This window comes from Physeter macrocephalus, chromosome 4 (genome assembly GCF_002837175.3).
Source record: "Physeter macrocephalus isolate SW-GA chromosome 4, ASM283717v5, whole genome shotgun sequence".
Classification (NCBI taxonomy): Eukaryota; Metazoa; Chordata; class Mammalia; order Artiodactyla; family Physeteridae; genus Physeter; species Physeter macrocephalus.
The window spans coordinates 25,296,112-25,307,770 of NC_041217.1; the positions used below are offsets into that span (position 1 = coordinate 25,296,112).

General features: G+C 35.7%; 1 protein-coding gene across 5 annotated transcripts in view; it reads left to right on the plus strand.

Moving 5' to 3' along the window:
• Positions 1–11,659, plus strand: part of AHCTF1 (AT-hook containing transcription factor 1) — an 83,221-nt gene that overhangs the window by 46,972 nt on the left and 24,590 nt on the right. For all 5 annotated transcript variants that reach the window (XM_024130672.3, XM_024130675.3, XM_024130678.3 and 2 more), the window contains 7 exons: positions 885–1,031; positions 1,595–1,782; positions 8,922–9,066; positions 9,147–9,278; positions 9,967–10,117; positions 10,573–10,723; positions 11,050–11,157. In XM_024130672.3, the coding sequence (XP_023986440.1) occupies positions 885–1,031; positions 1,595–1,782; positions 8,922–9,066; positions 9,147–9,278; positions 9,967–10,117; positions 10,573–10,723; positions 11,050–11,157 (1,022 nt within the window). The remainder of the gene's footprint in view (positions 1–884; positions 1,032–1,594; positions 1,783–8,921; positions 9,067–9,146; positions 9,279–9,966; positions 10,118–10,572; positions 10,724–11,049; positions 11,158–11,659) is intronic.

Sequence of the window (11,659 nt, forward strand, 5' to 3'; positions counted from 1 at the left end):
GCCTCTCACTGTTGTGGCCTCTCTCGTTGTGGAGCACAGGCTCCGGACGCGCAGGCTCAGCGGCCATGGATCACGGGCCCAGCCGCTCCGCGGCATATGGGATCTTCCCGGACCGGGGCACGAACCCGTGTCCCCTGCACCGGCAGGCGGACCCTCAACCACTGCGCCACCAGGGAAGCCCCTAAAGGAAAGATTCTTAATCTAGGACCTGTTGGTTGGGTTCAGATGGTCTATGGTTAACCTTGAATCTATGCCAAATTTTGTTTTAAGTTTATTTTCTTAGGGATAGGGTTCATGGCTTTTATCAGACTCTTAAATGTGTCCAAGACACTCCCAAAGTTAAGAACAGCTGCTCTAAAACATTGCTAGCAAGTGGTCATTCTCTGAGGTTAATTCATGTGCTGAATATGAATGCATTATAAGTCAGCTTAAATTACTTAGGCATTGTGTTTGAGCCTTGTGGTCTCTTAAATAAGATTTTTGTACTAATGTCAGTTTCTTAGTCAAAATGTGTAGTTTTATTAATAATTTATAAAGTAAGTGATGTGTTTGCTTAAAGGCTGCCAGGTTTTGCTGGATAACTGGAATTTCGTCTATAGCTTCCTTAAATTTGCTAAGCTACTAACTTCATGAAGAAAGTATGCTTTAGATCATCTCCTTTGTGGTGGTACTTACTATTGAGAATGAATGAAGTCGGTTGTGGGATTGGCTCTACCCACGTTTAATAAAACTATACTTCTGTAGCTGGACATCCATAATGGCTTTCTGAACACTTAAAGAAGTGTCTTAAGCCTTTTTTCTGATATCTTCTGTTGCTACCTATTGCAAATATATACGTAGGAGTTTTTCTTTTTGTTTATTGTCCTTAATCCTGTTTTTTAAAGACTATTTATTTGCTACTTGATATTATGTATTCCTTTCCAAACAAAACGGATACTTCCATTGAATCATTTCCAACTGCCTTTGCCATTTCTTGGGGCCAGGTTAAACTTATTCAAGGGTTTTGGCTGATAGATCATAATGACTATGAGGTAAGTCTGTAGTTCACTTATAATGTAAGCTTTTGTAAATTATTAGAATTTTAGAAAAAATACATAACTGGATTTAAATTTGATATTAAAGATATGACACAGTCTACTTCCAGATGTAATTTAAGGATTCAATTTAATCAGTACCTTCACCAAGCACCATCTTAGGCAGTACAAAGATAAAATAGTTTAGAACCCCAGGTTCCATACTGTCTAAAGAAGGAAGGAAACAAATAAACAATTACTAATAGTGCAAATATAGTGATTGATATGTTAGAGATATGGTTGGTGTGTTGGGTGAACTAGAGAAGGCAGAATTTGGCATTGATGTATGAAACTGGTGATGGAAAGATTCTATATACTAGCTTAACAAGGTCTCAAAAGTATGAGGCTTTTGATAAGGGTTTTATTTAAAATATATCAATATCATAGATTAAAGTAGATATTTTCAGATATATTTAAATTGATCTTATCTTGGTTTATGTAGGTTTAGTATATTGCCTTTTTTTTTTTCTAAAAGCAAAGCATTATATTTGTATTTACCAATTTTTATGTCATTTTTGCAGAGTGGTTTGGATCTTCTGTTTCACCCAGCTACTGTAAAACCTGTGTCATGGCAACATTCAAAGATCATTGAAGCCTTCATGAGTCAGGGTGAGCACAGACAAGCCCTCAGATATATTCAAGCAATGAAGCCAACAGTGTCCAGTGGTAGTGATGTTATCCTTCACCTCACCGTTTTGCTCTTTAATAGGTAAGTACCTATTTTGAAAGTACAGTCAAACTCTTGGTCATGTGTTAATAAAGTGGAATTGATGAAATAGACAGCAATGTACATTTTGATTTGGTTGCATTACACAATATTCTTATGTTCTTCATCTTTTCATCATTAAGAAAAATGTAAAGCACCTTTTATCTAAAATAAGATGAAGAAAAGAAGTACCTTGAGTAAAAGAGGAAATCAAACTGAGGTTTAAAAATTGTATTTGTTTCTACCTGGCAATATTGACAGTCTCCTGCGTGGACAGTTGAAGTTTGATTATGCTGAAAAGCAGCCAGAAATATATTGAGTTGATAAATTATGCTCTTTGAGGGTATATTCCAGTGATGGTACTCTGATATTTTTGTTAGTCTTGGTTGCTTGGGTGTTGCAGTTCTTTGATTTTTGTTGTGGCATATAGCAATACATTGTTGGCTATAATAATTATATTTGTCACGTATACAATAATTGACAAGTTAAATGGCATGATTGGAAATATAGTAATCTGGTTTTTGGGTTTTCTTAATACCTAGTTAGTTGGGAAACTCGTTTGGGGCTGAAATTTCTTTGATTGTAACTATTTTTTTCAACTTGTATTGGTTTTTTTTCAATCTTATTGGTTGGGTTATTTTTTATATTTTTAAAAATTGGTCACTTTACTCATCCCAAATTGTCATTTATGAACCATACAGCACTTAAGTGTCAGCACTCTGAAAGTTGTTTTCTTTGGTTAAACAGGATGTATTTCTGAGGAGAGAGGGTTAAATCTTTACATTTCAGACAGATTTGCAGTTTAATAATAGACTCGTTAGACACATTGAAACTTACAGTGTGCTCAGAAGTAATGAACTAAGAAGTACTTGTTGAAATAATTTTGGTTAGCAAAAGTATTTGGCTAAGCTGAATAAATTTAGAATGAATATAAGAACAAAAATTGAAAGAAGCTAAAGGAGATAAATGTTTAATAAATGGGTTAAGAGTTCTAGTACTTGGTAGGCAAGCAGCATGTAAATTTCTTTTCAGTTGCATGTAAGCTTCTCACTCTTAAGTGACTTTAAAGAGGTGGTACGGGCTTCCCTGGTGGCGCAGTGGTTGAGAGTCCGCCTGCCGATGCAGGGGAGATGGGTTTGTGCCCCGGTCCGGGAAGATCCCACATGCCGTGGAGTGGCTGGGTCTGTGAGCCATGGCCGCTGAACCTGCGTGTCCGGAGCCTGTGCTCCACAACGGGAGAGGCCACAACAGTGAGAGGCCCGAGTACCTTAAAAAAAAAAAAAAAAAAGTGGTACTTGCACACTAATGCTTTTACATCAGAAAAGCAGATGTTGGAACATTGAGGGAACAAAACTTTGAAAGGTTGGTGGTTTTTCCTCTTTTTCATTCCATTGTCCTTTACCTTAAAAAAAAAAAAAAAAGTGGTACTTGCACACTAATGCTTTTACATCAGAAAAGCAGATGTTGGAACATTGAGGGAACAAAACTTTGAAAGGTTGGTGGTTTTTCCTCTTTTTCATTCCATTGTCCTTTGATTCATCCAGAGTATGTTTCTCTGTTTTGCTAGATTCTCATTTCCTCTCCCTTAGCCATAGCAAACATTATGTAATAATGTTTATAATAATACAAACTTTATATAGTATAATTTCAAAACCTTATTTCTCAAGTACAATAAAGCCTCAGTTATCTAGTCCCTAGAACACTAGCATTATTAAGTGTCCTTTACAGTAAGTGCAGGAGTGAAAACAAAGGACCACTCAAAATGCCATTTGTGAGATAGCATGTTTTCAGATTCAGTAAATGTTTCAGATAATTACTGGTTCTATAACTGGAGAATGACTCGATTGTTAGAGAGGCAGAAGACAACTGTTAAGATAAGTAAAAGTAGTGGGGGGTTTTTTTTTTTGTTTTTAAATTGAGGTATAGTTGACAATACAATATTATATTAGTTTCAAGTGTACAACATAATGGTTTGAATTTGTATGTATTGTAAAATGATCACCACAATAGGTCTAGTTAACATCTGTCACCATACATAGTTATAGAATTTTTTTTCTTGTGATGAGAACTTTAAAGATTTACTTTCAAATATGCAACTTTTAAATTTGCAATACAGTATTATTTACCATGATTTATTTATTTTATAACTGGAATTTGTACCTTTTGACCCTTCATCCATTTCACCCACTCCCCACCCCCCTCCTCTGGTAACCATAAATCTGATCTCTTTTTTCATGAGTTTTTGATAGATTCCACATTGAAGTGAGGTTATATGGTATGTGTCTTTCTCTGCCTGACTTATCATAATACCCTTAAGATCCATCTGTGTTGTCCAAATGGCAAGATTTCATCCTTTTTTGTTGTTTTTATTGAAAGTAAGAAAACAATGTAGGAAGAGGCTGCTTTAGGTTTTGAACCGATACTTGTGCAGAAAGGCAGCCATGTTTCATTGCTCAGGAGGTCATGCAGCTGCACACATATTCTGCACTCCACTTTTATTAGAAAGTAGTAAATGACAAGAAAACAAGCTGATTTTTAGGGACTGATTCAAGAAAGCAAAGTTCTGAGGTATGTCCCATGTTTAGCACATAATCACCTAATTTCCCCAAATGCTTACATCTTTAATCCAACAGAATGATTAACCACAATGTGCTTGAAACATGGAAAAAAGCTAAGCTTGGGAAGTTTGAACCAAAAGTAAGTCAGGCTACACAGCAGTCTTGCTGACATCCATAGGCCATGATTGCATAGCAATAGTTAAAATATCTGAAAAAATTTTGATACTTCAACCATCAGAATACTAACCCTCTCCCCAAACTCACGCCATGCTAGATAAGAGAGGTGGTGTTTGGTTTTCCAGCTATTGTTTGAATTTATATTAATGATGATATTATTTATTAATTAATCTATATCTTTAAAAAATAACGATACTGTAATAGCTGCTGATGGTAGCAGAGATGTTAAGAGCACAATCTTTGGACCAAATAGATCTGAATTTATACCTGAACTCTGCTACATTCTAAAATATGATCGAAAGCAGTTAAATTATCCTTTCCGAGCTCAGGTTTCCTCATGGGTTAATAATGACTACCTTGCAACATTTCGAGGGTTAAATTTTGCAAGCACTATTATAGTTGCAGGTAATAACTCATTAGTAAATGGTGGTAGATTGAATTTTTTTAAAGTTAACTGTCATTGCCATCATTTATTTAACTTTCCAGCCTGACTCCTGACTCTACCACTTCTTCTTTAATAAGATCATCTTTCTTTAAAACCAATATGATGGTAGCTTTTCAGTTGTATGAGCTTTATTTATAGACATACCATCACAATTATGGCTTGGCAAATAGGTTTACCTGCAAAGTAATCATGATGCACAGTACATGATAGCCTCAAAGTAACAGCTTTAGATTTTCAGCTGTTAACATTGAGTATTCAGTCTTAGTAACATAAAAGTACAATAGAGCTGGAAAACCTTTTTGTATAGGCGCAATCATTGTCTTTATTCTTTTCTTCCCACTTCCTATGGGTTTTATTCTGCTGTGCTTTTTTTTTTAATTTTTTTAAAATTTATTTTTATTTTTGGCTGCGTTGGGTCTTTGTTGCTGTGTTCGAGCTTTTCTCTAGTTCTGGCGAGCGGGGGCTACTCTTCATTGCGGTGCACGGGCTTCTCATTGTGGTGGCTCCTCTTGTTGTAGAGCACGGGCTCTAGGCATGTAGGCTTCAGTAGTTGTGGCTCGCAGGCTCAGTAGTTGCGGCGCACAGGCTTAGTTGCTCCATGGCATGTGGGATCTTCCCGGACCAGGGCTCGAACCCGTGTCCCCCGCATTGGCAGGCGGATTCCTAACCACTGTGCCACCAGGGAAGTGCTTTTTAACTCAAGTTGTGCTTTTTAACTCAAGTTGGATGATTTCTCATTCTCAACCCTTTATCTTTACTAATATAAAAACATAAATCTGAATGTTCTGTCTATTGCTGTGGCATCATCCCACAATTTTAATTATCTTTCTGTTCTAAGTATTTTAAAATTTTCATTATGATTTTTTTCTCTTCCTATTAGGTATTTAGAAGTTTCACTTTACAAATGTGGGTTTAAAAATTATCTTGTTCTTTTCTATCTTAACTGCATCATGACTACATAATGTGATCAGTGTGGTACCCATCCTCTAAAATTTATTAAGATTTGTTGTATTCACAAGTAGTCAATGTGTTGCGCATTTATTAGGTGAGGTGTCAAGTGTATTTGTCTAAAAGATCAAGTTTGTTCATTGTGTGGTTTTAATGCTTGTGTGTCCTTGATATGTGTGTGTGTGTGTGTGTGTGTGTGTGTGTGTGTGTGTGTGGTCTGCTTAATTATTAAGAAAGGTTTGCGGGAGTTCCCTGATGGTCCACTGGTTAAGACTGCGCTTTCACTTCAGCGGGGCGTGGGTTTGATCCCTGGTTGGGGAACTAAGATCCTGCATGCCGTGGGGTGCAGCGATAGATAGATAGATAGATAGCAAGTTGCCTACTCTAATGAAGGATGTGTTCATTCCTCATAATACTGCTAACTTTTTGTATTTCGAATATTAGGTACATAAGAGTTTTTTTTGTTTGTTTGTTTTTTTGTGGTATGCGGGCCTCCCTCTGTCGTGGCCTCTCCCGTTGCGGAGCACAGGCTCCGGACGCGCAGGCTCAGTGGCCATGGCTCACGGGCCCAGCCGCTCCGCGCCATGTGGGATCCCCCCAGACCGGGGTGCGAACCTGGTTCCCCTGCATCGGCAGGCGGACGCGCAACCACTGCGCCACCAGGGAAGCCCCCTCTCTCCCTTTTTAAAAAAATACAAACAGCATACTGTACGTCATTCTGCAGTATACTTTTAAAGCTAGTTTGGAATTCATTTCATAATAGTACATAAAGAGCTTCATTGTGTGGATGTACCAGTATTTATTTAACTGGCTTCCCTTAGTGAACATTTAGGTGGTTTTAATGTTTTACCATTTTAAACACTGCTGTGTGTGAGTAAGCACCCATTTTACACAAGTGCAAATTTATTTTGTAAGGTAAAATCCTGGAAGTGGATTACTTGGTGAAAGGATATTTGCAGTTGTAATTTTGATAATGGCATGTTGCCTTCCATGAATGTCATGCCAGTTTAACCCCCTGCATTTATCCATCTGATAGGTGAAAATGGTAATGTTAATATGATCTCACTATAATAATTGAACACATCTTATCATAAAGAGCTATTTTATGAAGTCAGAATGACCAGTATTTTTATGACTTTTGTGTCTCTTCCACTTCAATATTATTATTTAATTCTCTCACTGTTTCTATTACCATTCTATGTTTTTTGTTTTATCATTTAAGTTTTTGATGCATCTGAAATTTATTTTGGTATAAGCATTTTGTAAGAAGATTCCAGAATACACAAAAAGTAGACTAGTGCAATGACTATTCCATACACCCATCCTAAATCAAATTCAACAGATACCAAGATTTTATTATACCCACTTCATCTATTTCTTTATATTAAAATTAATGGTGAGATGTTCATTCATCCTCATTAGCTATTTTTCTTTCTATAAGAATGGTGTGCTCATTTTAACATGCCCAGATTTTTGATTTAGGAAAAAAATTACTCCTCTTAGATACTCAGGTTATAACAACTACACTGTCATGCCTGTCCTGGTAGAAGAAGAAGTGGAAGGCAATTTCAGATGCAGATTTTTAGGGAATACACCACAAATGTTTTACTTATTTGGGTCATTAGTTTTACAATTTCTGTGGAATATGTTAAAATATTCTAGTCCCCAAACAATAAAATTAACAGGGCCCTGAACTGCCAACAGTGGGATTTGCTTCCCCACGAAACTTTGTGTCTAGTGGGAGTCTGGGACAGTGCTGCCAAAATTTCCTCAGATGCATTTTCATTATGAATACTAACTGCTGTAACTTTGTTCACACATTCTGTGTTTCTTACCAGGGTCAGTTATTTATTTATAAGTCCTTCCTTCAGTTTTTGTTTTTATTTCAATAAAAACTATAGCTAAAACTTTTTAATTAAGATGCCTATTAAAATCAAAATTTTTCACTTAAAATTAGGAATGATTATTTTTTTTTAGAAAATTATTCCTATCTGCTTGCCATTTTTTTATTCAATCCCTGCTTCTGACTAGACAGTTATCAGCCCTTCCAAAAATTCTACCTGTCAGATTAATCATTGTTAATCTTAGTGTATATTTTTCAAGATATTTTGTTGTCTAAATAAATATATAAACATTTATAGGCTTTGTTGATTAATTTTTAGAAATTATAGTTATTCATGCTGTTTTAAGCTTATTTCTATTTAACAATATATCATGAGAAACACTGCTTCATTTAACACTTTATTGCCCACAGAAGGATGTTTCAGCAGCCCCACATGGTATCTAAAACTGTCTAATTTGACCCAAGTTCTCCAGTCAGATCTTGCTGTAGATCAGCCAAAATCGTCTGTTACTAAGTCCTTTATTTTCCCATAAATACAATATGCTGTTTCTGTCTGTAGGTCTTTGCTCATTTTCGTTTATACTCTTCTCATGCTGAGTGTCACCTCCTTAAGAGCCGCACTTTAATCTTTCAGTACTGTGCAGACCACATTAGTTTTTTGTCTTCTTGAACTCTTGGGTACAGACAGTCCCTGACTTAAAATGGTTCGACTTGCAATTTTTCAACTTTAAAACGGTGCAAAGCAATATGCTTGTATGAAGTAGAAACGATACTTCGAATTTTGAATTTTGATCTTTTCCTGAGCTAATGATATGCAGTGTGATTCTCTCTAATGATGCTGAGCAGTGACGGCAAGCTGCAGCTCCCAGTCAGCCACGTGATCATATGCTTAAAATCATTCTCTACCCATAGAACAATTCTGTTTTTTACTTTCAGTGCAGTATTCAATAAATTACATGAAATATTCAACATTTTATTATAATTTAAAGTCTTTAGAGTTGCCTTATCTTCTTGTTGACAACTTCATTATGCAGTGATTAGTATTCAATAAAATTTTAAAGTACTTTTAAATTACATGTACAAAGTATCTTTGGGATTCTTCAGGTGGATTACTTGTTTTGAACATTTTAAATAGCTTTTCTAAAACTAAACTGATAAATATTGATTTCAGGTGCATGGTTGAAGCCTGGAGTTTACTGCGACAGCATTCTAATAGGTTGGATATAGAGGAGTTGCTCAAGCACACATATGAAGTCTGTCAGGAAATGGGCTTAATGGAGGATTTACTGAAGCTGCCATTCACAGACACTGAACAGGTAATGACTTATCAGTATAAACGTATATCCAGAAACTCAGGATAAGTTAGTGGCTTACAAATCTGTTTTGTTCTTTCTAGGAGTGTTTGGTGAGATTTTTACAGTCCAGTGCCAGTGTTCAGAATCATGAATTCCTTTTAGTTCACCATTTGCAGCGTGCCAATTATATTCCTGCCTTGAAGCTGAACCAAACTCTGAAGATAAATCTTATGGTACAGTTAAACTTGTTTAATATGGGGGACAAGAGAATAGGGAAAACAGGTGACTTTATTATATGAGAGCTTATAGTTTGGTAGCCACTGAGCTTTGTGTAATCTTGAGTTTAGGAAATCCTCTTCTTGGCTTCTGTAGCAGAATTGAGGAAACAGGGTATTGTTACTTATCTAATTCTTTCATATATGCCATTTCTGTTTAGATATCTGCCCACAGTCTTGCAAGACTAACTACTTCACTCGGAAAACAAGAGGAATTGGTAGAGGATAGCAGTAGGAAATAAATAGTGCAACAAGCATGGACTGTAGGGGTTGGGCTAATTGTTCATTTGCTCTGTGTGAACAAATGAGCACACTCTCTGAACCTTGGTTTCCTCAATTGTAAAATGACAGTATCTCTTTGTGAGGATGCACAGAGGTGTGTGTGAACATGTTGCTTAGTAAATGATAACGATTGCTTTTATTGTGAATAATCAAGGCTGGGAAGGAGACTTGGAATTTAGTGACGGGTAAGGACTGATGAAGCAATTAGGTGTGTGTATGAGGTCCTTGGTTTGGAAGAATGGATATGTAGGAAGGAGGAAGATATTCTTGCGTATTCATAATTATATTTTAAATGGTAAATATATAAACATAGCACTAACATTTTTGAAGATTAAATTTTTACCAGTTATGATATGTTCAATAGAATGATCGTGATCCTCGTTTGCGAGAGAGATCAGTGGCTCGAAATTCTATATTAGACCAATATGGGAAAATTCTTCCTAGAGTCCAGCGAAAATTAGCCACTGAGCGAGCTAAGCCTTACCATCTGTCAGCATCATCAGTTCTTCGAGAAGGTAGGATATCATTGAAAAATGTCATAAAGTATTGGGCTAGAAAAGATATTGAATGATTGATTATCTTCTGAAACCATTGTTATCGTCTGTTTAGCTCAATTTTGCTTTGATTCATCACAGTGGTACTTTTTTTTTTTTTTTTACTGGCTACTCTACCCCAAGAAGTCAAAAGCTTTCTTGGAGCTTTTTACAGTTTATTTAATACAAAATGACAGAACTCTTTTTATTTCATTTGAAGACTCCTATCTAACTTCTAGAAAACATGTAGAATAATTATTTTACCATCTCCTAAAAGCCCAAATTGTTAAATTTCTGCATAGATGTTGCTAAACCAAATATAACTTTAACTGCTTTTATGTTGTGTTTTGTTTTTTCCAATCACTCGTTCATATTAATCTACTATTAAAATTCTGGTGCTAGAGATGAAATTAAATCCTACCTTTTTCATTTTACAGTTTCTAGGCCAAAACCATTATCAGCAGTTCCAAAGCAAGCTGTAACAGGGACTGTGTTAACAAGATCTACTTTCATCAGTAATGTGTTATCTAAAATTGGAGAGGTCTGGGCAAGTAATGAAACTAAAAATAGCATCTCTGTCTACAATAGGTATGTTTTTCTTACACCTTTTGTAGTCATGCTATTTGTTAATCTTTCCTGGATATCAGCTGCATTCATAAACAATCCATCCTTAGAGCTTATTAATGTATGTAAAACTCTTTTTTATGTTGTCTACTTTTCTTGCAAGAAGAATGTTCTTTGTCTTTAAATTTAAAACCAAATTATGTTCATCGTTATTTGTAAATAAGCAGAAATGCACTAAGGAAAAAAATGAAAGCCCCCTTCTCCCATCTAATCTCACCTTCTTACAGCATTTGTAATTTAATCCTCCTTGTGATACATAATCAAAAGTTAAATTTTTATTTTCTTTGTAGTCCTAAAATAGAGGAAGCATCTCCTATAGTATATTCCCTCCCAGATCCAGAGCTGCCTGAGGCATTTGTTGGAACACCAATTTCAAAAGCATCACAAAAAATTTCTAGGTAAGAATTTATTAAATCACTTTTAAAAGACAATGTTAGATAAGAATTACACTGTGATATAAAATTTGTCTTTATCTGACTTCACTTAGTGTGGTATTCTCTAGGTCCATCCATGTTGCTGCAAATGACATTTCATTTTTTCTTTTATGGCTAATTCCATTATATATATACCACATTTTCTTAAACCAGTTGTCTGTTGATTGGCACTTGGGTTGTTTCCATGTCTTGGCTATCGTAAATAGTGCTGCTATGAACATTGGGGCGCATGTATCTTTTTGAATTAGAATTTTCTTCATTTCTGGATATGTGCCTAGGAATGGGATTGCTGGGTCATATGGTAACTCTATTTTTAGTTTTTTAAGGAACTTCCATACTGTTCTCCATAGTGGCTGCACCAATTTACATTCCCAGCAACAGTGTAGGAGGGTTCGTATTTCTCCACACCCTCTCCAGCATTTATTATTTGTAGACTTTTTTTTTTTTTTTTTTTTTTTTTTTTTTT